The sequence below is a fragment of the Sphaerodactylus townsendi genome, linkage group LG02, assembly GCF_021028975.2.
Source record: "Sphaerodactylus townsendi isolate TG3544 linkage group LG02, MPM_Stown_v2.3, whole genome shotgun sequence".
Taxonomy (NCBI): Eukaryota; Metazoa; Chordata; class Lepidosauria; order Squamata; family Sphaerodactylidae; genus Sphaerodactylus; species Sphaerodactylus townsendi.
The window spans coordinates 123,242,931-123,269,533 of NC_059426.1; the positions used below are offsets into that span (position 1 = coordinate 123,242,931).

Sequence of the window (26,603 nt, forward strand, 5' to 3'; positions counted from 1 at the left end):
ATTTATACTAAACTACCCTATTTTTCATTCCATATTTTTACTATTTAACCTACAAATGTACCTTATAATTCATAATGAAGGACACTAGAGTACCGTTTGATGAAAACGTCGTGTTGTTTTTCTTCTCTGTTTAGGATGCTGTGGGACATATTGAAAAACATGCAGAAGATGATAGCAAGATTGACTCATGAAGTGTTTATACCTCCCACATTGGGAAGTGTGCTTTCTATACTGGAAATTCCATGTCTTGCCCATCTTCCTCCTGAGTTACTTCTTGGAGTACAAAGAGGAGCAAGGCTTTTTCTTTTCTTTTTTGCTACAGAGACAACTTTTTGCATGCAGCTCTGTAGAGAAAGGAATGATGGACAGACTCAGACCAAACAATCACAAATGTTTTAGGTTTTTATTCATCAGCAGAAACAAACTTCTTTCCTTTTTATTCTACACTCTCAAAGTAGTGGGTGGTATATATCTAAGATTCAGCACTGAAACTGGTGCTTAAAGTCTCTGAAATGTTAATCAGTTTCTATATTGTACGAAAGACCTCCCAGGTATATTATACTTTTGGATTCAGACACGTCCAATAATTTTTTAAAAACCCTTCCGAAATATCACAAAGGTAGTGATTGCTCGGTTTTCTTCCATCTCATAATTGTACCAAGTCCTACAATGATATATGACCTCCACGATAAACAGTAAACGAGCTATTTCCTTTTTACTTTAAGTTCATATTATGACTTACCTTCACTTTTGAATGGCAAGCCTGTACAACCATTTACTGCAGTCATTGATTTTCTGTACTTTTTTGTACCCCAGGAGGCTTGTGGTGGTGAGCTATAGATACCACATCACCCAACAGCCATGTGACTGGGTCTCTATACCAATTTGTTGGAGTTAAAAAAATTAATTGATGCAAAGCCAATGCAGATAACAATCTCAGTTTTTAAGCATTGTTGTCTGTGTATGTTCAGTGCTCGTCTTGTCACAATAATGAGACTATATTTTGAATATAATTATTTTTTAGATATGACCTGTTTTTAGCATTGTAAACTATTGAGCTTTGGAGCTTTGCGTCTCTATTAAATGTTTTTTTTCTTCCTGTCCAGTTAACTCCTGGACTCAAAACCATGTTTGGACAGTGATTTTTTTTAATCAGTCACTGGTTCTATTATGGTTTGGTTTAATAATTGGAAGTCCCCTATAAGAGAAAGGGTTATTGGGGTTGAAACATGATTTTGAAGTCTGAAGAACCCAAGCAGAAGCTGAATGTTTATGTGCCACATGCTCACAACCACGAAGAGTTGCGTGAAGGCAGTGGTTGCAGTGCAGTGAACCTCTATGTAATCACAGGGAAGAAATGCTCATTCAGGTGGCATTGCAGCAGTTCCCACTTTTTTTTTGTCGTTCAAGTGATTTGTTTTCACTTTTGCAGTCAGTGTTCTCATCATTTTTAGTCTTAGTTTTCTTCTGGAACAAACAAAAAGACAGCCAGACAGAGATACCAGTAAAAGAAGCAGAGCAGGATGGCGGTTTAAGTTTTAATGTAATGTTACTTTTCAGATAAGATGAATGGTCCAAAAGAGCAAAGAGTTGTAAACTCCAAGGTGGGTGTCTTCTGCAGCTGAGGGTAAGAGCTAAGAGCAGGCTTAGAAGTAGCGAATTTGAGGAAATGAAGGGTTATGTGCTGTATATTTGAATCTTGCCTCTCAAAAGCAACTGAGGAAAATATTGCCCTCCTTTTCTGTGGATAAACATAGCTTCTAAGCAGCCTCTTAAGTTATTCTAGTAAAATAACTTATTTTCTTTTTACATTTTCATGTGTCTCTAACCTTGGTCAGGCACCATTGTCCATCAGGTGGTCGTTGCCTGAGTGAACAAAAGAAATTTTGCTCACAATTCATTAATAAGACTCTGTTTTGAAAGTACTTTTCCTAAGCAAAGCAGCAACCTGCATCAGATATTTCCTCTTCTGTCATCTTTTAGGATTTGGCTTTTTGTTGTTTTTGACATTTTCACCATCTTGTTGATTTGACAGTGAAAGAAGCTATAAGGAGAAATTTGGTTCTCTGAGCTTTAATCAAGATGCAATAGAGCATTTGAACTGTACAAGAACACTTCAGTAGCTGTTGTGAGTACACAAAATAAATTTCTGTTAGATGCTCCATAGTTGAATTTAATTTGAAAGGAAGATGCAGAACCAGTGTTGTATTGAAACGTATGTGGAGTGCTGTGTTTTTACTAGTCCTGAGGATTAATAACTAAATGGATTTAAGTTTGTTATCTTCTTCAGCTTTCTTTGAGGGATTCTTTATTAGAAGAGGATGGTGACTTTGCAGTTGTTTAGAAAAGAATGTCCTTTTTCATCATTGTTGCGAGTGATTAAGTTCTTACATCATTCAGTATTCTTGGCCACTGAGTGTGAGGGTGTGTGTGTGCATGTTTAAGATGGGTGTGAAGACAGATTTTCCTTTGATCTCCTTTGGATGCTTTTTGTCTTTAGAGTGCTTCGCCTATGATAAGGTGTTTGTGCCTTGTCAAACGTTAGTTTCCATATGCTGACCTTTATTTAAAATGTGGATGAGAACTGCTCTAAAACCCGGTCTTGATGCATGTTCATAAATTTACATTACTGTTGACTGTGTTAAAGAAGGTCTCATACTTAAGTCTGTTGCACTAGGATACCACATAGTTTCCTCATTCATTTCTTAGACATGTTCTTCTCTTCTACTTCAGGGACTTTTTGGGGGAGACTCTTTGCACTTCTACCTCTTTTGCAGGAAATTAGCCTATTCCTCTAAGCTCTGCAGGAAACCACAGAAATGCAAAAGATAATGTTCCTACGAATTGTAAAGCTGGTTTGTCAAGATTATGTTGGTCACATTCATGGCAGGTTTCTGGCACCTTTCTATAAGTTGAAGGAAGTTTTTAGTGTAAAATCTTTGAGATGATGATGATCTCTCTTTTTTCCTTGGAAAGGGAGAAGGAAATGATGTGACTAGAGGGAATTGTGCAGTGTGTTTTGGATTGTGTGCGGAGTGTTAAATTTTATATGTTGGCTTAATGACTGAGTAAACTGTTACGTGGTGTGTGTATAAAGTGAAGTTGGGCTGCATGCCAACACAATAGACATTTCTTTTATAACATTAATCCTAGTTCATGAATGAGTATTCTGTGTTACAGCTGTGCTGTGAGGAAATATTTCGTGCATCAGCCTTTTGGAGACTGCTCAGTTACTTGTCTGTTAGCATTTCCATACCAATAAACTATATCTCAGTAACTATCCCAGCTTCTGTTTGGCCCTTGTAGCATATATTTCACCATGAATGACAGACTTCTAAAATGTTTTGATTGAAACACTGAATGTGTAATCTACATCCAATTGCAGTAAGTGGCAGAATTCTCAAGAAGAGCAGCACTGCATTGCATCCTTAAATGTCAGCCTGAACTTAAATTCTGTTATACCTTTGCATTTTTTAATTTAAAAATTCTAGATTCAGTTTGAACAGCTCTTGTTGCTTCCATGCTGATTATTTTTTTAACCAGTACCTTGCTTGGAATTTGTAGCAGGAAGATTTTCTATGTCACATATAAGCAGACAAAAGTATCAGCTCTTCATTTTTGTCTATCTAGAACAAACTAAGAGTAAACTGTGTCAGCAATATACTCTGTAAGAGATTTAATGGCAATTTTCCCTAATGTGATTATTTTCTGTGGGATGAAACCTGTGTGGCTTTTCTCACAAGTAACTATGTGTGATTCATGTGCACAAAATGATTTGGTCTTTCCTTTCCTTTTACTACAAAGCTGTGAACTTCATCAAACAGAACAAAAACCATGAAAATAAAGTTACTTTATACTAAAAGGTATCTAGTGTGGTTTTCCTTTCGATTACTCATGATATTTTGTGTTATAGTTGGTTAACAGCCCAATTCAGAGAGCTTTCCAGCGGCGCAGGGAGAAAGAAAAAGCCAACCCCCGCCCCCCCAAAAAAAACCTCACCGCCACCATGACCGAGACTATCGTGCAACTAGCTGCAAACCCAAGTTAGAACTCAACTTATGCTAGCTCCACCTAGTGGTGGGATTCAGCAGGTTCGCACTACTTTGGCAGAACCAGTTGTTAAAATGGTGCTTGTAAACAACCAGTTGTTAAACTATTTGAATCCCACCACTGGAACCGGTTGTTAAATTATTTGAATCTCACCACTGGCTCCACCTCTGGGAACACTCCACCTCTCCCCCACACAGCACAGCTCCACAGTGGCCTGAACTTCCAGCTTTTGCTGCTGTGAAGCTGAGGTGCACCCAGCACCTTTATCCCTTCTGCTTATGCAGGTGCCCCTTGCACTGATGGAGAGGCCAAATGCGTTGGCACAGCCCTGCCCTACCTCCTCGAATGGATTTCCCCCCTCCCCCCCAATCTTGATTGGGCTGTAAGTGGCAATGGAGCAGAAAATAAGTTATTCAACATTTGATTTAAGAATCTTTCTGTCTTGCAAATTCCACAAGTTTTCTTAATTTGGGTGGCAATTCTCATCACTCTGCCTCTGCTGACTCCCAGGAACAAAATTTCAGTGGGCTGCAGCAGGAGGGGAATTGGTAAATGTCTATGCACCCTCTTAAGAAAACACGTGCCTTTATTTGCAATTGCATGATTAGCTTCCATGTTATCTGCATAAAATGTAAATAGGTTTACATAAATATCGGTAAAATATTTTTACATAATGCATATTTTGACTCACTTTAACGTAGGGATACAAATAATTTGCCTCCAGGATAGTGATGATGTATAACATAGCAGCGTTTTAAAGATTAACACATTCAAAATCTTTGTTAATGTCAGAAAAGTGTTGGGGGCAATTGAATAATCCTTTTATTCATCAGTACATGGGGGGAAAGTTATTGAAATGCATTAATAGCATTATAGAACAACTCACCCACATCAAAGTACTTTTATATAATTTTATCCATCTGTCCTGCCTAATTTCGTTCCTAGTAAAAAATCCATGCCTATTATTGCCAGATTCACAAGAATCTATTTTATTGGCAAAAAAACCTTGTGAAGACCTCAAACCTAGTACAGTACCCTCTGCACGGTGCATGTAATAAATAAATTTTCCATCTCCATTCAAATTAATGGAGAAAGCCTTGTTAAGAAATGTCCATGTGCCTATTGGATTTCTTGGGCACAAAGGAAATTACCAGACCAGGATATAAGTGTATAACTTGTCCCAAAAAAATAGTTCCCGGCTTTTAGACCTATGTATGTTATCCTGCCATATCCATAACTTCTGGATAACTTGGCTGTATAGAATGCGTGCAGTTCTGTTATTTTTCAGGAACTTATCTTAAATTCTGTAGAAGAAAGTACATTTATGTGGAAGGAATTGAACTCCCACAACCCAGTGTTATATCTCATGTGCAGCTGAGCTTGTGGTGTGCTGGAAAGTTGGCCACTCATCTGATGAACTTCATAATGTAAAGTTTGGTGCCTGGATATGAAAAATGTCTCCTACCTACTAGTTACCCTCCTGTGGTCCAGGCCATGGGTTCCTCTTCTGTCCATCTACTAAGAGACATATTCTTAATAGAAAAAAGTAGACTTTAGTTAGCTTCCATACAGGCTTTAGGGTTGTGATTGGAGAGCTTCTAAGTGCTGGGGCTTCCCCCCAACCCTTCTAACTGCCTCCCTGTGCCACCTGGAGGCCTTCTGGATGTGGCGCAGCAGCAGCACCAACCCCAAGATCTGGTTTGGGCTGTAAAAGGCCTTGTCCATCAGGTAAACCAGATGTAAGCATACCAACAGGACTATTCCCCTATGGGGAAAGGGTGGGATATAAATTAAATAAATAAATACATACTGGCTCTGGGGAACAAGTTGGAGGTATCTTCTATTCAAGCCTCACACCATATACTAGCTAGTTAGTTTTCACCTGTTGTATCATCTTTCTGTCACACATGCAGCAAGCTGTAGTATTTAACTCAGAGTCTGACATGTCCTGCAGCATTCCAACTTTTTGGCATGGGTTTGGTGTATTCACAGTAAATGAACTAAGCACAGCCTAAGTAATGTTGTAAGGAAATTTACTGTTGTGTGTGTAGCCTTCACAGCAGGAAGCTTTGACCATAAGATTGCAAATCTCTCTTCCTCCCCCCCCCCACCCCCCCGGAAAGCCTGGAGATGGCTGCAGAGTACTAAGGGAATTATATGAATAGGCTCCAAAAAGCTCAACAGATAGTTGTGTACTGCATTTATTTAAAAATAAAATATTTCACAAATTTAGCATTGCTTTCCAATGATCATTCTTTGTTCAATATGCCTGACTCCTTGGAACCTTGCACAGGGTATCCCTTCGCCATTTTATTTGGAAGATGCCATACTGCATACCTCAGTTGCCAATAGGTGGAAGTTCAGTTTCAGAAAAATGATAGTCATCTGATAGAGGAAGAAAAATGTTGCTTGTGTGTGAAACTGCATTGCACTTGCCTTCCCCTGTAGCTTTCAGATGCACTAGTAGTGCAAACAAATGTTGGGCAGCAGGCAAAATCAGCATGCAGTTGGTGGGGGAGCGGAGACAGGTGAAGTTTTATGCATACATGGTGAGCTGTAGCCACTGGAAAGAAAAAAAGCAGTAAGTTACAAAGAATATTTGACCAAATGCAGAACAGGGGGTATGCATGGAAACTTCTGAATTATCTAAAAACAAGCCCTTAAAAACCCAGTAAGATTTATTTCCAGATAAACATGGAAAGGAACAGGCTTGGCAGTCTGCTGCTTGCCTTGTTCCCATACTACTAGAAGTGGATGTCTTGTCTAAAAGGCAACCTTAAACTTCCAAGACTTCCCTTTCATTGTGGAAGCAGCACTAACAAGACATATCCATCTTAGCCAACTCAGAAGCTCTGAACTGAGCTCTAACAATTAAAATGGATCAGCAGGCACTGAAAGGATTGGCAAATTACTCTTTCACAGTCCTGAAAGTAAGTATAATAGTAGAGCAATGCATGGTGTTAAAGGTTAACTAATCTGCATTCAATTATTGTATTTAACTTTGGTATGTGAGCTTTATCCAGATTCTCCTTATAAATCTACAGAGGTTCATATCTTTGCCAGTTTGTCTAATGAAGCATTTTTTCTTCCATTTGCTTTATTTACACACATTTCTATCCTGCTGTTAATGGGTATTAGCAGTAAGTAAAATATATAGTGGGGTGCTGTGTGGTTTCCGGGGTTGTATGGCCATGTTCTAGCAGCATACAGCCCGGAAACCACACAGTACGTGAAAGCCTTTGACAAAATATACAGTGTTTTATTTTAACACCAATATATACTCAGACATTCCCAAATTCTGAACCTAAGTCCTGCACCATAGCCACAATTCAACTCTTGCTTCTTGTTCAGCCAGCAATGGCAGTGTTCAACCAAAACTGTTCTTAATTGGGTTTCTGTTATTTGGAGATAAAGAATTACTGTAATGCAGATTTCATCTATAAACTGGTACTTGAAAATACCGGATGCATGCACTGGTAGGAATGTCGTGCCAAACCCTTCTGTCCTTCAGCTCAAATAAACATGCTTTGAGGTCCACTTCAAATAATTTCCCTAACTACATAATAGAGTGATAACTTATATGGGGTGGAAGTTGATTATCAGTTTCTTCTCCCCAGATGATGGACTGCATCTAGAGAAAACTTCCACTGATGGAAGGGGAAAGGGTGTTTTTTTGCCTATTTCCCTCTTCCATAGCAGACTTTCAGATCCCTTCTTTGGATGTCTATTTGCCTTAGGAACAGCATTTCACAGGGAAAACTGGGGTGTGTTCGTAGGGAACAGCCAAGGAATTCCTCCTTTAATGACAGCAGTCCCTTCCATCATCACAGGTTTTCCATGGCCTCCCACCCAATAAGATTTACTGCCAAGTGGTAGAAGAGAGCCAGGAGTCCCATGATTTCCCTGCAGTGCAGTTGTCTATGATTACCTTTTACTGTTCAGGGAAACTGCAACATGAAAAGTGATCCAAAAAAGATCTAATTTGAGGCATGCTTCCCACCATCTCCCAAACATGTCAATTAAAAATATTTACCTCTAAGACATTGAGTTTAATAATTCCATCTCCATCTTTATCAAATGCATGAAATGCACCTATGGAGCAGAAGAAAAATAGTAAATGGAGAATCTCGACGTAAAATATACATCACTCTGAACAGTAAGACAAGGACCAGTCACAGGTACTGTGAGGTATTAATAACTTCAACATTTCTAGAAGCTGATAATGGATTATGGGGTTTACTGCTCATTGGTGCAATGTACTATGTGAGATAAATATTCATGGACTTAGATCCTAAGCTTCTTTCCATGTTCAGTAAGCCTATTGGCTTGGGTAAGAAGGGGAATTTTTTGCTTATTCCTTTCTCCACAGCAGTCTTCTACTTTAACTACCATGTTTCTGAAGTTTCACTAAGCGATGAGGCATTCTGGGTGAAGCAGAAGATGAATCTCATTTTGGCCTTCACACCTCAGAATATTTCAGTTTGGCCAGAAGAGTGAAGGAGTCAGATTTACAGAGAAAAGGATTTCTCTCTTCAATTTCTTTAATGTGTTCAGCTTGTGATTGGTAGCAACATAATTTGCCCACAAAGTCATAAAATGGACCAAGAAAATATAGCCCAGGAGGAGTCAACCCTGGCAAGTAGGATGGGAGTCCTCCAATGAATATTCGAGTCATTATGTGGAGCCGGCAATAGCAAACCACCTCTGAACGTCTCTTGCCTTGAAAATCCTATGGGGTTGCAATAAGTCAGCTGTGAATGACAAAAAAAGCTAAGTATCAAACAATAGTTTGATATGTGATTTGTTAAAAATCAGTAGGTCTTGCTGTTAATTTTATTTAAAAATAACACCCATCCCACTGAGAGCAGGACTTTTGGTTTTAGAATTATAATTTTCAGAAAGAAATGTTTAGAGCCTGGGTTTTGCAATGGAAGTGATGAAAATAGCTTCTAATCTTCCTTTTTTACAAGATCTGTAGAGGACCTATGTTTGTTTGATTTTAATTGCTATCAAAGAAGAAAGGCCTGCAATGGCAGACAAAAAGCAGTTTAAGTTCGTAAAAGCAATTGGAAGAATTTATGTATTTATTTGAGTATTTTTATCTTGCTTTTCTCTGCTCAAAGCGAATTCAAAGCATCTTATAATATGCGAAGACAAACAACAACCCATCAAATAGAACAAGTATATCTGGGGAGGAGCAGAACACAATCTCTCCCGAACCCCTCCAACCATTCAAGTACTTTTTTCCAGGAGGCGGCTTCCCATTTAACCTTCCAGGGGTAGAGGACAGGAGCAGAGTACATGGCCAAGGATGTAGGTAAGGGGGGGTTTCCCGGGTTCAACCCCTCCCCATTACATATCCAAAGCTCGTTTGTGGGGGTTTTGTATTTTTTTAGTGTTTTTTCAGTTTTTGGCCTGCAAGGGGTGCAGCTTTTAGGCTAACAGCACCAAAATTTCAGGGACTTTTTGGGAGACTCTCCTGATGATACCACCCAGGTTTGGTGAGGTTTGGTTCAGGGTGTGCAAAGTTATGGACTCCCAAAGAGGGTACACCCATTCCCCATTGTTTCCAATGGGAGATAATAGAACAGGGGTCTGCAACCTGCGGCTCTGGAGCCGCATGCAGCTCTTTCGTCCTTGCACTGCGGCTCTGCTTGGCTTGGGTCCTCTCAGCCTCCTTTGCAGAGTTGCCCTAAGGGTTAATGGAAAAGAGTCCCCATTCCTAGAGAGGCACAGCCCAAGACGGCTATCCCAAGCCACTTCCAGCTTCCCTGTCCCAGCTGCCTGGTTGGCTGATGCCAGTGATGACGGCGTGGGGAGGGGGTGGAGCACCGCTGGTGGATTCTCTTGAACAGGTGAGCAGCGAAGGGCCCCAGTTTAAACATTGACAGTGATGCTGTTTCAGGGTGGGGGAGAATCCACCCCAAAGCAGCATCACTTTCAATGTTGTTTTAACTGGGGACCCCAGATTCTCCCTTTAAGGTGGATTTAAAAGGAGAATCTGGGCTCCCTAGTTTAAACACCATTGAAAGTGAGGCTGTTTGGGGGTGGATTCCAGCATCACAGCAGCTGCCCATGAGGGGGGGGCGCAAAACTCAAATTTTGCACCGGGCTCTATTTTCCCTAGCTATGCCTCTGCCCGGAGGGGGGGGGGCAGAAGAGGCTGCCAGTTGGGAACCCAGTTGGGGGGGGCAGGGCAGAGTAGTCTGCTGTCCTCGGCCTCGGAGAGCTGCTTTCATAAGCACTGAGGCCAGGGCGGGCCTTGGGGAGGCGTGGCCCTGCTCCCCGAACCCCCCTCCATAAAAAAATCTATACTTATGTCACTGTACATGGCAGTAGTTCTGCCAATGATTTTACTGTAAAATAAAACAAAACCTGATTGTTCTTATATAAAAGATTTTACCAATTTCCATTAATTCCTCCATCAGGCCTTGGGAGAGCCCCCTCTCAAAGGTAGTCCCACAGGACCAGTAGTCCTGTGAGTATTGCCACAAAAAGCCCTGTACTCATAGAAACAGATTCTCTCCAAATTTGCATTTGAAAATTTTCATAAGAGGACAACATGAGAAATTTAATGGGAAAACTGACTGCTTTCTTCTAGAGGACAAGTTTTTTTTAGGTATACCTCTGAGAGAGAATACATGGCTGGGAGGTTCTACTACTATGTATCCTGTATTTTAATTGCTTTTTGTATAATAATTTATAATGTATTGGTTTTAATATTTTATGTGATTTTAAGTAGTTTTGATGTCATTTTTGTTGAATGGTGTGACATACATATTTTAAATGACAGTATACAGACTTACGGAACATTCCTTCTAGTCGCACAAAGCAACAGATAAAACTGTCAAACTGAATGTTCATATGTCTGTCAGCATAGCGCATAGTAATGATGTCATAAAGCTGGTTATTCAGCTGAAATCCTGAAAAGGAAAATACACAACACATATAGCCATGATTATAATTACAGTCTATACTTCTATAAAAAGCGAAACAAGGAAAATAGGTTGGCAAACATCCTTCCCAACCAATTTGGTCAATGACCCTTCTGTGATACCTGCATCTTCAACAGCATTTCGCATCTCATAGCTGTTAATGGTTCCTGAATGATCTGTGTCATAATGTTTGAAAATTTTCTGGGAAAGAAAAGACATAATGATGATGACAATGTCAGTGATGACATTCAGACCCTTCCACTCAAAAAACAGCACAAACCCTGTAATGTTCCATGAAGCAGAATACCCTGCATTTACAGAGAATAGTAAAAACTAGACGTATTGTTTCAAAATCATATAAAACATACGCTGCTTTTATGACCTAATGGTACTCATTTGAACCAAACAAAATGAAAGCTAAATAGAGCTTGTGACCCCTCAGAAAGCTCATGTCACAGGGGAGATGTGGCATGGGGGGGTGCAGCAAGGAGGGAAAATTAGGTCAGGGCAGTGATTCTAGGGCTATGGGCAAAATCCAAGATGGGACCCCAGAATCACTGCCAGCAGTCTCCCCAGCTAGCCTCCCAGGCTTAAGCAAGGGGCAAGGAAAATATGTTTGCATTAGGGCTGCTGAAGCAGTTGCTGTCTAGTTCAAGCTTCTGAGAGGGTCTAGCCGAGGTGGCAAACCTTTGGCACTCCAGATGTTATGGACTACAATTACCATCAGTCCCTGCCAGCATGGCCAATTGGCCATGCTGGCAGGGGCTGATGGGAATTGTAGTCCATAACATCTGGAGTGCCAAAGGTTTGCCACCACTGGTGGCCTGCCACTGCCTGAGCCCCAAAATGGGTGGTTACTTACAGAATTGGCCACTGCCTGAGCCCATGGAGGTGCCTACAGCTGGGGACTGAGCACCAAAGTGAGCTGCTCAAGCCCAGGAGGGAGCAGGTAAGTTGTGGGGCTGCTGACTCTTCCTCTTCTTTTTTCCTCTGTGAGAGAGGAGTTGTGGGAGGTCCAGGGGCTCACCTTGCCCAACACCCAGGGCAGCTCCTCCTATTGCCCTGTGGCTAAAACCATTCCTGAACAAGGCAAATAAATGCTTTTTTAAAAACAGTTAAAATGAAGGGGAATATTTTGAGTGTCCCTGCGATTCATATAGCAAGCTCCTTGTTACTGACCATATAAGAAACCTTGTCCATTATTCTGATGTAGTGCCAATTTCAAATATTCATGGGATAAGCAGTATAAATCTCCACCTGAATATACTACCTATGAATGCACAGGGAGGGATGATAATTTGAAACAGACAAGATGGAAGTGTTATTGATAGAAACAATGGCTGATTCAGTAACTGGAGTTTGACAAATTCTGGATGACACTATACCCGTGGTGGCGAACCTTTGGCACTCCAGATGTTATGGACTACAATTCCCATCAGCCCCTGCTAGCATGGTCAATTGGCCATGCTGGCAGGGGCTGATGGGAATTGTAGTCCATAACATCTGGAGTGCCAAAGGTTCGCCACCACTGCACTATACTGATTTGTTTGCTGGGCATAGCTATATTTTTTCATGATGATATATGACCTTGATAACATCTAAAAACAGCTGCTGCAGCGTGTCCTACACGAGGCTGCCCTTGAAGATTTTTCAGACTGCAGTTGGTACAAAATGTGGCAACTGGGGTCCTTACTGGGGCACACTGAAGAGATAACGTTGAGCCAGTGTTATGTCATTTACATAGAATTCCAATTTCTTTCAGAGTTCAACAAAAGGTCCCCATTCTTAAATGGCTTGAGCCCTGATTACATGAAAGACTCCTTCCACTATTAATGCCCAATTTATACAGTGGGCTTTGATGAATCAGCAAAAGCTCAATTTACTGGAGAAAAGCTCAATTTACAAGGAGAATCTTTTCCACTGCTGTCCTGCTCTGCCTGTGGTATGCCCTCCTTCAGGAGGCAAAGGTGACCACATCCCTTAGGGCAGGGGTGGCCAACCTATGGCACTCCAGATGTTCATGGACTACAATTCCCATCAGCCCCTGCCAGCATGGCCAATTGGCCACCCCTGCCTTAGGGCTTTCTGAATTGGCTGAATACCTTCCTTTTTCAGAAAGCCTTCAGTCTGAACAGACAAGAGAATGTTACGCATTCTATAGTTTTATAGAAATGATGTTGGAAAACAGTGTTCTCATACATGGCTTTATTGGAAACATTTATGAGTTTTAACCTCTTTTATCTGAGTTGTGCTTTCAAAATGAATTGTGAACAACACTGAAAACTATGTGTGCCCAAAAGGTAGTTGGAAATGTATGTGCATAAATATTTAAAAGCAATCCTACCTCAAAATCACTACCCACATGAAAAGCCAACAAAGCAAAACAAAACTTCTAGTTTACTCTTCTCCCTTTATGTTGGCTTTCTGTGAATGTTTGTGTGTGTTGGGACTGGTGACCTTTTGCATTGCTCTTATACTTATACAAAAGTTTACTTAGAATTTTTATAGCCTGCCCTTTGACCAAATTAGCTCCACAGAGCAGTCCTACTCTTTTGCTGTTACGCTATTTTCCGCTATTCTATGTCTGACATCCACAAACCATTTCCCTCCATGCAACTAAATGCTACCTCTAAAAGAAAGAACATGCAAGAATTTCACAATACCTGCCAGCTTTTAATCTTGTCCCAAAGATGTCGAAACTCATCAAGATTTATCTTCCCAGAACCATCTGTCTGTGATATTAGCATTTAAGTCAAAACAATTCATGAAACAAAAGAAGTGAAACCAGAGTTCCTTTAAGGGGGAATTTATTTTCAAAGACAGAATATTTGTTACACCCACTTAATTGTTAATTTACTGAAACACTAGACAACATGTTGTTATTCAGCCTCGGTTCATCTTGTTGCCATAACCATTCTGCCTCCATTTTTGTTGGCCTTGGTTTCTGCCCCTCTGGTGTACAAGCAAAAGGACTTAGTGGATTTACTTCAAGAGTTCTTTTCTTCCCGCTTTCCTTATCTTAAAAGCGTCCTGCCATGAAAGCCCTTCCAGGGCATGTCTCTTCCCTACCTCAAGTCTTCTGCCTTCCTCAGCTCCAATCCAATCCAAGTGCATTGTTATGACTTCATCTGGACTTCCCCACTTTTTCCTCAGCTGCAGTAAAGAAAACTTTATTTTTTTGTATTCTCTGTCTCTGGTTCTCAGCCTGTGAAGTCATGCTCATTTTTTTGCACTATATACTCTGGGTTCTTTTGCATGGCTACTGGCATGGGCTTTTTCTATGGTGCATGTGGGTAATGCTCCTGGCTGCCCACACTGCCCAGTGCCATTGTAGGAAGGGTATGTAGACAGCAAGGTGGTAAAGGATGCACAAATGGGCGGCAGGAGAAGGGCATATAGGCAGGCAGCAGGGGAAATGTAAAGGTGGCAGCAGTGGGCCTCCCAATGAATCAGGTCTCTCAACAGCTACTACATTTAACTGATTCCTGATGCCAGAAGTTGCCAGCAATTCCTTGGGGAATGCCAGGAGATTTTGAGGATAGTGTTTGGGGAAGATGATGTCATGTCAGGGCAATGCTCTACAAGTTTCCTCCAATCTCTATAGCAATGACAAAAGGGCCGTACCAGTCACCAAGGAAAATGTAAGCAAACTGCCAATGCTGCAATAAAAGACAGTAAATTCTATTTCAGTACCTGGATCTGTTTGGGACTTTATGAAATTCTGGATATTGCTTACCAGTATGGATGTTATATGAACTGATGAACGATGAACTGTTGAAAAATAGAAACTGCCTCCGTGAGACTTTATGAATGTATTATTTACCTGAACGGATGTAAACAGGATTGGATTTATGTTATCAATAAGGATGGTAATTGTACACAATACTTGATGAAAATGAGAGGATATCATTGAATTCAGAAGAGTTTATGTTTAATACTTTTTGAAAGAATCATTTTATAAGCCAGAGTGCATCGGGTGTTACCTCCAAACTTGCTAGCACAAAGGGTGGGAGAGACCCTTTTGCCCCTTTTTTCTGGCTCCTTGTATCCAGGATATGTGGAGCCAGAGGAAAAGGGGCAAAAAATCCCACTCCATAACTTTTTCCTCTGGCAAAAGTACTGTGGTGGAGAAACTAGAAGCTCCTTCTCTCCCTGCCCTCTTCCCATAATGCTGCATGAACAAGCACTGAATACCACAATATACGCTTGACTGTGAATTGGGTTGTGCATCCATGAGTCAACATATGTCGGATATATCATGTACTGTGGCCCTGAGTAGCCCCTGTTGCACTGACTTCTAGTGCTGTGAGACAGCTCAGCTTGGTCTGCATCAGGGCCGTTTTAACTTCCAGTTCTCTTCTGACTGTGCATATGATTTGTTGCATATGATTTGAAAAGGATACATCCATTACAGCAACCATGCTGCGGCAGGACTCTAGTGCAAACCCTTCTGTCTTGAGGTCCTTGTCTAAAATAAGTTATTGCAATTAAATACCATAAAACCAAATAATTTATATTGCATTGGAAATGTTGCAAGTAAACAGTATATTTCCCACCTAATATATTTTTAAACCTTTAAACCTTAAACCTTGAACATTTTGAACACATGAAGCTGTTTACTGGGCCCATAGCTATGGTGGAGTCAGTAAAATGTCCCACCCCAAATGTGCCAAGTCCCACCAATCAGCATTTCTCTTGCTATATTAGGCTGGTTAGGGGCTGAGTGTTGCCCTCCCCTTCTCTAGCCTCACAGGCTGGCATGTTTCCCACCCAAGCTGTGGAACACAGTAGAAGCTAGAGAGAGGAGAGAGGTGCTTCTGTTCCTTCACTAGTCCATAGGGTTGGCAGGTGTCCCTTGGAAAACTGTTCTTAAAATACATGTAAATGTCCACTATTTTAGGGTGAGCCTAGGTGGCTGGTGCTCCTCAGCATACTTTTTGGGCTTGGATGCCCTTCCTCCAAGCCCAAAGAACACAAAACACACTGCTCATACTTGGAGGCAGCACAGAATCCAAGTGGGAACCAGCAGCTATGGCTGCTGTTTTTCATGTGCACGGACACTTCCCCAAATCCAAACAGTCTGGAAGCAGGCAAAGCAGTCAGTCACAAGGCTGAGGAATGGACACAACATAGAAGGATGCATCAAGTTAGGCATGCCAGCCTCCAAGTGGGACCTGGGGATCTTGCAGAATTACAAACTTCAGAGATCATTTCCCCTGGAGAAGATGGATGCTTTGGAGAGTGGACTGTACCTCCATGAGATCCCTGTCCTCCTCAGGTCCACCTCCAAATCTCCAGGAGTTTTTCTGGATCTGGCAACCCTTGCTGGCCAGGCAGTGGTGGGATCTGGCTAGGCAGTGGTGGGATCCAGCAGGTTCTCACAGGTTCCCGAGAGTAGGTTACTAATTATTTGTGTGTGCCGAGAGGGGGTTACTAAATGGTGATTTTGCCACGTGATTTTTGCCTTAGTTACACCCCTCCTCTGCTCCTCAGCAGTAGCGTGCAGAACTTGAAGCAGTCTAGCAGGAGGTGCACCGGCGTGCATGGCAGCCTGCGCCTGCGTGCATTCGTTTCCCGCCCAAGGACCGACGCAGCGGCTGCATCCTTGCCACAGCCCCACCCAACAATGCCCCGCCCCCAAAATGCCCAGCCACGCCTCCATCGTGCCCTGCCCAGCCCCATTGGCACTATGCTACTAAAAATTTTGGATCCCACCACTGCTGCTAGGTCCAGGCAAGGGAAGCCTGTTTCTAATATAATAACTGTTACTTTTAAACACAAATCTCTAGTTATCCCTTTAATCAACTAGCTGCTTAGTTAGCATTTCATCTGTGCTGCATTTACTGTGCATTAATGTGCATTAACTAACACATTGTGTACACTTTCTAAAAGAAATTGTCGAAGGCTTTCATGGCTGGATTCAACTGGTTGTTGTGAGTTTTCTGGGCTGTGTGGTCGTGGTCTGGTAAATCTTGTAAAAAATTGTTTTATTTTGTTGCACTCTGCTGCACAATAGAAACTATTGTACTATTTTAATCTACTAGCCATTCTTTGAGTTGGAGACTTGTCAAAACCATGCAGTAAGCTTCAAAACTGAAATTTCTGTCCTCAGATGAAATATACTAGCTGGAAATTGTGGTGTATCGCAGAGTCAAAGTGTTCACACCGCAACTCAAATTCTAATAACACTCCCTCTTCCCTCAGGTGATAATTATGTGACAATACAGATGAAAATACAGATGAGTAACTCTGGCAGGTTATTTCATTCATCATTTAGGAAAACTGTCTCTGAACATGGAGGTTCCATTTCTCTCTCATGGCTAGAACCATTTGTAAAATCTAAAAGGTAGAATGGAGTAGGTGTGATACAGAGTTTATTAAACTACATGATGAAAGCATATTTCAAGTTACACGAAGGGCTACTAGGTTACAAAAACCATTCCATAAAATATGTGAGGCTGAAAATGCCAGAGAAGGGATTCAAACTGGGTCTTTTAGATTCTGAGCTATAGCTACGCACACGCTGACTGGAAGAACAGGGTTTTTAAAAATCCCAGTAGCTCTTGGTGCAGTATGAAATCTATTGTATGTGATCTTATCCAATTTAACTTGCATAATTTCTCTTATACTACATCTTGTCAAACCAGAGGTGGAGCTGTAATGGGGACATCTGGGGCAGCTCGCCCTGGGCACCACCATTGCAGTCAAGTGTCAGGGGCGGGGGCAATTTGGGGGCGGGGTGTGTCAGGGTGGGAGGGGGCGCACGGGCAGTTCATGTCCAGAGCACAACTTTCCCTCCCTTCGTCACTGTGCTAAACTTCAGTTGGCTTTTTCCATGACCCTCCCCCAAACCTTTAAAATTCATATCAATTCTGAAGAAGAGGAGGGAAGTTAGATAAGGTTCGATGTAATGAAAGGTATTACACTGTTATGCTTGAATTCATTTTCTATTACATCAGTATAGTGACCTGAAATTTTGTAGATTTTAAGTATGCTGAAATTTTTAATCACATAAAGGAGACTTCACATTCAGCACCACTTTGAAGACTATGTATTTTGAGCAGTGGCGAAGCCACCAGGGGACAGGGGGTGCGCGACACACCGGGCGCACCATTTTTAGTCACATGGGGGCCAGAAAAATCCCCCTCCCCTCCGCTCCCCCTGCAGCCCACCCCATTGCACCACCCCTGTGGCGTCCCCTCGCGGCGCACCACCCCACTTCCTTTTAGGAATGGAGCAGGCCAGAAGCCTGCCTTCGTTGCCTGGGCCTGGTGGGAACTACATTTCCCAGGGGCTCCTGGAAAATGTAGTTCCCACTGGGCCCAGGCAACGCAGGCAGGCTTCCGGCCTTCTTCTCCAGCCTGCTCTTTTCCTAAAAGTAAGTGGGGTGGGGTGGGGTGCCGTGGGGGGCGCCATGTGGGGCACCGCGGGGGCGCCACAAGGTGTGTGTGCAAAAGCCAGAGTATACACTGGGCGCATTCTGGTCTAGCTACGCCTCTGATTTTGAGTCATTATATCTTCCTGCCTCCCACCAACTTTCACTTCTCAGAACTGATTTCTTCAAAGAGGGACTACATGTGTACTATTGGACAGTTTGAAAATGTATGTTCTCTGTTACCAGACAAAGCAGTTGATATATTCTACATGTAAATATATTTGTAATAAACCTAATACATTTTTCTATGATATACCACTTGACTTGATTATTTACAAGTATAAGCATGGCACCCTGACCTGGATAGCCCAGGCTAGCCTGATCTTGTCAGATCTCAAATGTCAAGCAGGGTCAACCCCAGCAAGTATTTGGATGGGAGACCTCCAAGGAATGCCAGAGTTGTGACGTGGAGACAGGCAATGGCAAACCACTGCTGATTGTCTCTTGCCTTGAAAGTTCTATAGTTTTGCCATAAGTCAACTGTGACTTGATGGCAAAAACCCAAAACAAAAGCATGGTTCAATACAGAGACATAAGGGACTGCTCTCCATCATGCTAAATTTCCCCTCTAAAAAAATGCTGGCTATAGGCCTGCTGTGCAAGGGGATGGGAGGTGGGGTGGTTAATTGTGCCACTCCAAGCATCACATCCCATTCAAAGATTTCCCCTATGACATGTAGCGGAACATCAGAGGTTGAATTATAAGGCTCACAGGTGAGCTAAGCTTACGTTTTTTCAGAACATTGTTGAGGACATTTCTCAGTTCATCAGCATTAATCTCCATGTCCTGTAAGGAAAAGGAAGAGTGTATAACCAAATGGTAACTTCCCTCACAAAGTAACAGACTGCAAAAATGATAGCTTGATGTGCTCAGTTTCTCTTTGAAACAGGAAAGTTTGTGGAGATTGAAAAGCTGTTTAGATTTTAATTGTACATTTCTAGTATGCAGAGAATGTCTACATGTATTTGTGGCAGGCAGCACACTGTGGCATGTGACTTCAGACTGATGTGGGGACCCATAATATGGGCCTTAAAACCCTTTATATATTGCAGGAAGCATATCCACATAGGAAACTCTCTTTCATTCTGTTTGGTACCTTAGCTCAAACATTCCTGAAAGCATTACTCCTGTGGGACTTACAGAGTTTCCGCAGGGCCTGCAAAACAGACCGGTTCTGCCAGGTATTTGGCCAGCCGGGGTAACATCGACATCTTGCCATATAATAAACATCTGGCCTCCCGCGCGTACAAGTAAGGGGGTGGGGTGGAAGTTTTAAAGCCATCTGTAAAGTATATATGGTTCTTAATTATTGGGTATTGATTGTTTAGCTGATTTTAAATGTTTTTATGATTGATGTTGGACACCTCCCTGAGCCCTTCGGGGGAGGGCGGTATATAAAATTGATAAGTAAATAGAATAAATAGAATTACACACCATCTTTCATTCTGTGATCACTTTAAAAGATTTTACATTAGACCGAGCTGCAGATATATCATGACACAAGAATTACAGACACAATGCATCTAGTTAGCACCTTAAGGGATTCCAAGAAATTTTAGAGTAGGTCATCATGATAATTATTAATTATTAATAATTATTAATCATGATTATTAACCTATTGGACTTAGTTTTGATATTCCAAAGCAGCAGAAATGAGCGCTAATTTATGAATATCACATTCAAGAAACAAACTTTTAAAAGTGTTAGATCAATAGACAGAGCAGGCTTAAGACATTTTACTAAAAACAAAAAGCATTGGCCTATATCAGTAATGGCAAACCTTTTTGAGACCGAGTTCCCAAATTGCAACCCAAAACCCACTTATTTATTGCAAAGTGCCAACGCGGCAATTTAACCTGAATAACCCTCTCAAGCAGGGGTCAGCCTGCTGTAGCCTCCAGCAAGTCCCACGTGTGCCGCTTTGCACCTCTCTAGCATCTCTGCCGCCTCTGCCCCCCCCCCCCCAGCAGCAGCCACCTGGAGCACAGGCACCAGGCCTGCCAGCCAAGTCCTCCCTGCTCACTGAGGTGCACGCACATCAAGTCCAGTGGCCCAGGCCAGCCTAGGGGGGGGGGCAATTTCCCCCCCACATGATGAACTCTGTGCACGCGTGCCCACAGAGAGGGTTCTGAGTGCCACCTCTGGCACCCGTGCTAGAGGTTCACCACCACTGGCCTATATTCAGTCATTCTGTGCATTGAATGTTCTTGCTCCTTTCTGCTTTTGTGGCCCTTTCTGACACCCAGAGAGATCATTCCTAGGGTTGCTGGACCCTCTTGGAGGAATAGCTCTTGTGGGCTCAAGCCCTGGACAAAAGTGCTCCTCTTTCCTCTTCTGCAAGCACAACTCCATTGTGGAGGGAGACAATTCCATCCTATTCTCACTCCTGCTCCAGCCCACGGACCCACATAGTTACTCAGCTGCATGGATCCAGTGACTGTGATCCCAGAATGACTGTTGGAATGAATGAAAAAGAATGTGGGGCAATGCCATGCAATCTCTGTGCACTGGCATTAGTTACATGCCAGTATATGCCATTATATTTTTGCTTCTTCACTAATATGATTGTTTTAAATCTACATCAATTGTGCTGATTTTTTTTAGTCTGAACTAAGTATTTAGAACAGCAATATATCAGAGAAGAAATTTCATCTCTGATTTGCTGCAAAGGTCACTGTATGCAATAACAGACATCTTTGTTTGAGGACAGTTTGTGTTATCACTTAGAACTGGTTTGAGCCACTCCTATTGTGAGAGATAACATGAGCAGAGCAGATGGTTTTGAACAAAGGAGTACAGAGAGGGTGCTTTGGAATGTGTAGGGGGGCTAGCTAACCTAATCAAACAGAATCCCAGGAAACTTGCTACAGTGTAGTGGCTAAAATGCCCAAGGGTAACCTTGCTTGCTAGTACGACTGTGCAATGAGCTGTTAAATACTGACTGTAATGCCTACGATTATGAAATGCCTCATTTTAATGAACATGGGATGTTTAGTCAGGGTGGGGGAACATGTTTAGGGGAATATATGAAGTAGGCGGTCAGATAGATTGTAACCGCCAAGTACCTAAGCCAATGGGGAAAGGCGGAGGGCAACTGCTGCCAAAGTAGGAGATAAAAGACTGAATGCAATCCAAAATGGAGAGCCTGCCTTGGGCGGGGGGTTTCTCCCTTTATTGCAACAAAGTGTGAAATAAATTTTTTGGGGGGTGGGGGGGTGGGGTTAATGTTTATAACACTATCAAGGAGAGCTTCGTGAAAAACAGGGCCGGTTCACAGATAACCATTATTATTCAATGGAATAAAGACAGTCCAATTTAAAAACAATCTCCAATTGATTCAATTAGATAACATAACAAACAGCCTCATCTTGTCAGATATATTAGCTTGTGCATTAAGGCAGTTCACTATACATATTAAAGAAATACAGGATTTGAGCAGGGTGGAGTGGAAAATTACTAGCTCTTAATAAAGTTGCTTGGAAACTCACCGATATAGCTGGTGAACTTTAGACAAAGGAATGAAGAAAAGATAAGGAGTAAAAAAAAAACCCAGATTCTAGTAGACATGGTAACTAACAAGTCAGTGGCCAAGTACAGGTGTGTGTGTGTGTGTACCTGAAATATAAATGCACAAATATAGAAAAAGTTGGGTAAAAGGGTGGATTAGGAGCACTTTGGGAAGCCTGAATGTTCTCCACGGCCCAGCCAATGGGTAAAGGACAGGGCATGTGCAGCTGGAATGTTAGATATAATTGATGCTTGTAAACAGTAGAACCCCAAGCCTTCTCTCTAATTGCTCAAAGGAGTGCTCCCGATTGCTGCAGCTTTTGAACAAATAAATTTTGAACCTGAGGAATCTTTGGTACTGGTTATTGAACCTCTGCAGGGCATTGCCCTGTACCTAACAATTAGGGGCTCCTTGTCTGGGATGAAATTATCTGTTGATTTCTGGCTCCGGGCTGGATGATCCCTCTGTGACGTACCCCGCCAATTTTTGGCAGTCGGAGTCATGGTACAGCTTGGAGCCCAGAAAAGCCAAGACCCGAGACACACTTTAGAGCCAATTCCTCAGTGCTCAACATTTTAAAAGAGGAAGGGAGGGAGGATTCCCGACGGAAAAGGGATGCCCTAGACTTGGTGAGTAGTGATTATTGAGATACACTACATACCTGGGACAAAAGAATAGTAAAAAGGGAAAGAAAGGGAGGGGAGGGGACACCCTCCAGAGGTCATAGATGGTGAGCCACAGACAAAATAGTGGGACCCTCTTGATTATCCACCTCCAGCACCAAGGCACAATCTAAATTAGAATCAAAATAAGGTGCAGGGAGCAGAAGGAGGGGGTCAGGTTACTCCACCTGTTACTAATACTCCTCCACCGGAGGATGGGGTTTTGGGGACAGCCCTAAATAGGGTATTAGCTAATTCAGCAGAAAAGGTGAGAGAGATACAAAGGACTGTAGATGATCTGTTAGGTCCCCCGCATTATAGTTGGGGAGCCCTGAAAAGTATTTTCCAAAAGCTCTTCAACTGTGATGAGTTCTGTTTAATAGTAACGGCAGGTAAAGAAGAATGGGGGTGGGATAATCCTGGCCATATTTTGGCTCAACTGGCTACACAGTTTCCTGAGAATTATCCTGGTTGGGATGTGAATGAACCAGGGCAATTGAATATATGTCAGATTTTTCACTTATTTAATAAAAGGAATTAAGAAGGCTGCTACCGTGGGGAAAAATGCCTCTGAGGCAATGAGTTTCGAACAGGAAAATGATGAAAATCCTTCCCAGTGGTTAAATTGTTTGAGAAAGGCTTTCCAGTCATATGCAGAGTTTGATACAGTAGGGGGAGCCACAGTCATCCCTATCCAGGAAGGAGTGTTAAAGTTTCAATTTGTAACAAAATCCAATCCAGAAACTAGGAAAAAGCTACAGAAATCAGAGGCATGGGAAGAAAGCACTCTGAATGAATTGCTGAGGGAAGCTCAGAAAGTCTATAGCTTACAGGATGTAGAAAAAGAGAAGAAAAATGTGAAATTGATGATGCAAACAATTAAAGAAACTCAGAAGGCGGAGCAAGGGAATATGAGAGGGAGAGGTAGGGAAGTTGAGGCCAAGAGGAGGACAAGGCAGAGGGAGGGGAAGGGAACCACCACCCTTGGGGTTAAATAACCCTCCCCAGCAACAAGAATGTCTAGCTTTGAGAAGGAATCAGTGTGCAAAATGGAAGTGGAAGGGGCACTGGAAAAGGGAGTGCCCTTATGAGGAAAGACAGCAGTTGGAAAAGGGGAAATTAATTATATAGCAGACCTCAGGAATGCTGATGGGGCAGGGTTCTTATATTTTGGCTGACCACATTGTGAACCCTTGATAACTATTTGGGTCAGCCCAACAGAACAACAAACTGAGTTTTTAGTAGACACAGGGGTGGGAGCATCTGCATTAAATTTTATGCCCAAGAAAATAAACAGGAAAGGGGGAATCACATCAGCTATGGGGATGGTAAAGGATTTACAGGCTCGACTTGAAATAAGTGTGGAGATTAAAGAAGAAAAATGTAAAGTAAGGCTGATGGCCAGAATGTTAGGGTATAATTGATGCTTGTAAACAATAGAGCCTCAAGCCTCCTCTCTGATTGCGCAAAGGAGCACTCCTGATTGCTGCAGCTTCCAAACGAATACACTTTGACACTGAGGAATCTTTGGTACTGGTTATTGAACCTCTGAAGGGCATTGTCCTGTACCTAACAATCTTAACATTGACCACACAAGACTTCAGTTTTTGGACACATTGTGACTGGCTTAGCTAAGGGCCTTACAGGTGCTATTTAACTATTGCCAATTTGCCAAGAGAGAGAAACAGTTACATACTTACATCCCCTGCAATCTGCTGGAAAATATTTTGGAACTGTCTGTCTTCCTCACTGTCCTTAGAGGAATCTGCTGGAGTGGGCTGCAAAACAAAACAACAAAAAATTGACTGAAATGACAGAGATTATTGTGTTGATTTATGGATATCTAGAAAAAAGAAAATTATCTTCTATCTTTCACTGTCACAGGCTGACCTGTTATGTCTTAAACTTATTGTGTCTAATTCAGTGAGAGAATATTCATATTTGTCTCACAAGGAGAGGAGGGTCTGCCCAGCCTGTTTCTTTAATAGGCAGGCAAAAGAGAACAAGATTAAACTACATGACAGCAACATTATAGAATGATTTTTTAAAACTTTGCCCTTCTCATGGCCACAGACACTTCCATGCAATTAAAAAAAGATTCCATACATTTAGAAGATGATGTGGCATCCTCATAGTGAGGATTCTCTGGTATATTGCCGCTACAAATGTAGAGGCATTCACACCAGTAACAAACTGTCCGCACAGGAGTTTTGCATGCACTTTCCTCCATCAGCTGCCTGGTTCCTTGCCATGTTTCCCCTGCTGCACCCTCAAGGGCTTTTACAGAAACTGGAAGTTGCTATTGTGCTACAGCCAATAGTGTTATAATAATCTCTGACCATGACTCTGAATTCTCAGCTTTCATTTGAAAAACCTAGCCTATTTATCTCAATGAAAAGGGCAAGATTTGCTTTTTCTTATAAATGAACACTGGGAACTCAAAGGAACTAACAGAGCATGGCAATAGATCATTATAATAGCAACTAGTGATTTTAAAAAAATCTGGGAAAAAGCCCTCCATTGAAATAGGAGGTGAATGGTGGCCATAGGGCAAGAAAAAATTCATAGATACATGCAAGACCTTCTAAAATGCTCACTTCTGTCCAACAAAAACACTTGGATAGCATTCTTTCTAGAAATTTAGTAACAACCTAGATTTGAAAAACAATGAACCAAGGAAGGTTTAGAGGACAACACTGTGCAAATGTTCCAAGAAAAATCCACTGCAGTTTGAAAATCAAGATTTGGGGTTTGTTTTTAATGATTATTGTAAGCTATCTTGAACCATGAGGAAAGGTGGATATAAATGTTTTAATAAATAAATAAAATGGAGAAACATTTCTGCGTGGATGCAAGTTCATTCAGATCACATCTGCATTTGTTTTTGTTTTTTAAAGACCAGGGAACTGGAGATCAGATTCCTACAATCTCTTCTTGGAATTGTGATATAACTATTTCCTCTTGGTTCTTCTATGGAACTCAGTTTCAAAGCATTATAGCAGAAGAGACATGCTTGCTATGCACAAGGGTTGAAGATGACTGCTACTTCAACATGCTAGCTAAAACACACCAATTTTCCTCATGCTGAATGACACAAAAACCTCATTGCTTTTCTTTTTTGAGTCTCTGCTTCCTTTTCCCTTGTCCATTTTAGGCTCCTCACCACCTTTCAGATCCTTATTTTTGTTTGCTCTGTCTGAGACAAAGATGATTGGCTAGAGAAAGGAGAAGTGGAGAAGAAGAAGAAAATTCTGTGAATAGAGCTTACCAAGAGTTTGATGTGTTGGAAAATGTGTTGTACAAATTCTCATGCTTTTCAGGCCGATGCTATCTTATATGTATGTAAATGGCAAAGAATATTGTCACAAACTGAGAATGAAGACCAGGCTAGGCTCACAACACAGAACTTGAATATCATTATATAGCCATAATATTCAATTGCTGATTTTTTTTAAAATGGGAAGGTGGGTGGCTGTTTTTCAGAGACTGTGGCAGGGTAACCGTGCGGAAACCTGCCATAAACAAATAATTAACAAATAATTTCCTCAGTTACCCTTCCCTAGTCTCTTAAAAGCAGCTACCCACCCATGTCTAGGCCTTCCCATTTAAAAAAAAATCAGCAATTGAATATTATGACTATATAATAATAAACTAGTGCTTATTTTTTTAAAAAGGGATAAATGGCTGGCACAGGAACACTGGTAGGAAAATGGCTACTATGTGGATAGGACTGAGAACTCATACATGGTAGCTATCAAGGCTTTGATTTGATCTTTCCTAAAACTTTGCAGCAAAGATTTGGGAAGGATCAGAGAAGTCTGGGAAAACCCCAAAGTTACACAAATGCATCATGTGACACAGTTTGAAATGTCCCAAGTTAGAATAAAGATATTTTTATATTACATCCCTCCTATTTTCTCAGAAGCAGAATTCTGGTTTTGTCATTGCTGTAGATGGTGAGACTCCCTCGCTCAATAAGTACACCACAACGACAGGCTGGAAAGGAATGGGC

At 41.7% G+C, this 26,603-nt stretch overlaps 2 protein-coding genes across 4 annotated transcripts in view; one reads left to right on the top strand and one right to left on the bottom strand.

The window, feature by feature from the left end:
- ZNF106 (zinc finger protein 106) overlaps nucleotides 1-3,862 on the top strand; it is a 57,981-nt gene extending 54,119 nt beyond the window's left edge. For both annotated transcript variants that reach the window (XM_048484156.1, XM_048484157.1), the window contains exon 22: nucleotides 135-3,862. In XM_048484156.1, the coding sequence (XP_048340113.1) occupies nucleotides 135-191 (57 nt within the window). In that variant the 3' untranslated portion in view covers nucleotides 192-3,862. The remainder of the gene's footprint in view (nucleotides 1-134) is intronic.
- Nucleotides 3,863-6,235: 2,373 nt separating this feature from the next.
- Nucleotides 6,236-26,603, bottom strand: part of CAPN3 (calpain 3) — a 51,544-nt gene continuing 31,176 nt past the window's right edge. The window contains exons 15-23 of one of the 2 annotated variants that reach the window (XM_048486336.1): nucleotides 25,693-25,806; nucleotides 24,292-24,369; nucleotides 19,150-19,207; nucleotides 15,389-15,453; nucleotides 13,649-13,717; nucleotides 11,108-11,186; nucleotides 10,857-10,973; nucleotides 8,084-8,142; nucleotides 6,236-6,613 (exon numbers count right to left, since the gene is read on the bottom strand). In XM_048486336.1, the coding sequence (XP_048342293.1) occupies nucleotides 6,587-6,613; nucleotides 8,084-8,142; nucleotides 10,857-10,973; nucleotides 11,108-11,186; nucleotides 13,649-13,717; nucleotides 15,389-15,453; nucleotides 19,150-19,207; nucleotides 24,292-24,369; nucleotides 25,693-25,806 (666 nt within the window). In that variant the 3' untranslated portion in view covers nucleotides 6,236-6,586. The remainder of the gene's footprint in view (nucleotides 6,614-8,083; nucleotides 8,143-10,856; nucleotides 10,974-11,107; nucleotides 11,187-13,648; nucleotides 13,718-15,388; nucleotides 15,454-19,149; nucleotides 19,208-24,291; nucleotides 24,370-25,692; nucleotides 25,807-26,603) is intronic. The other variant, XM_048486337.1, reaches the window with a different exon arrangement.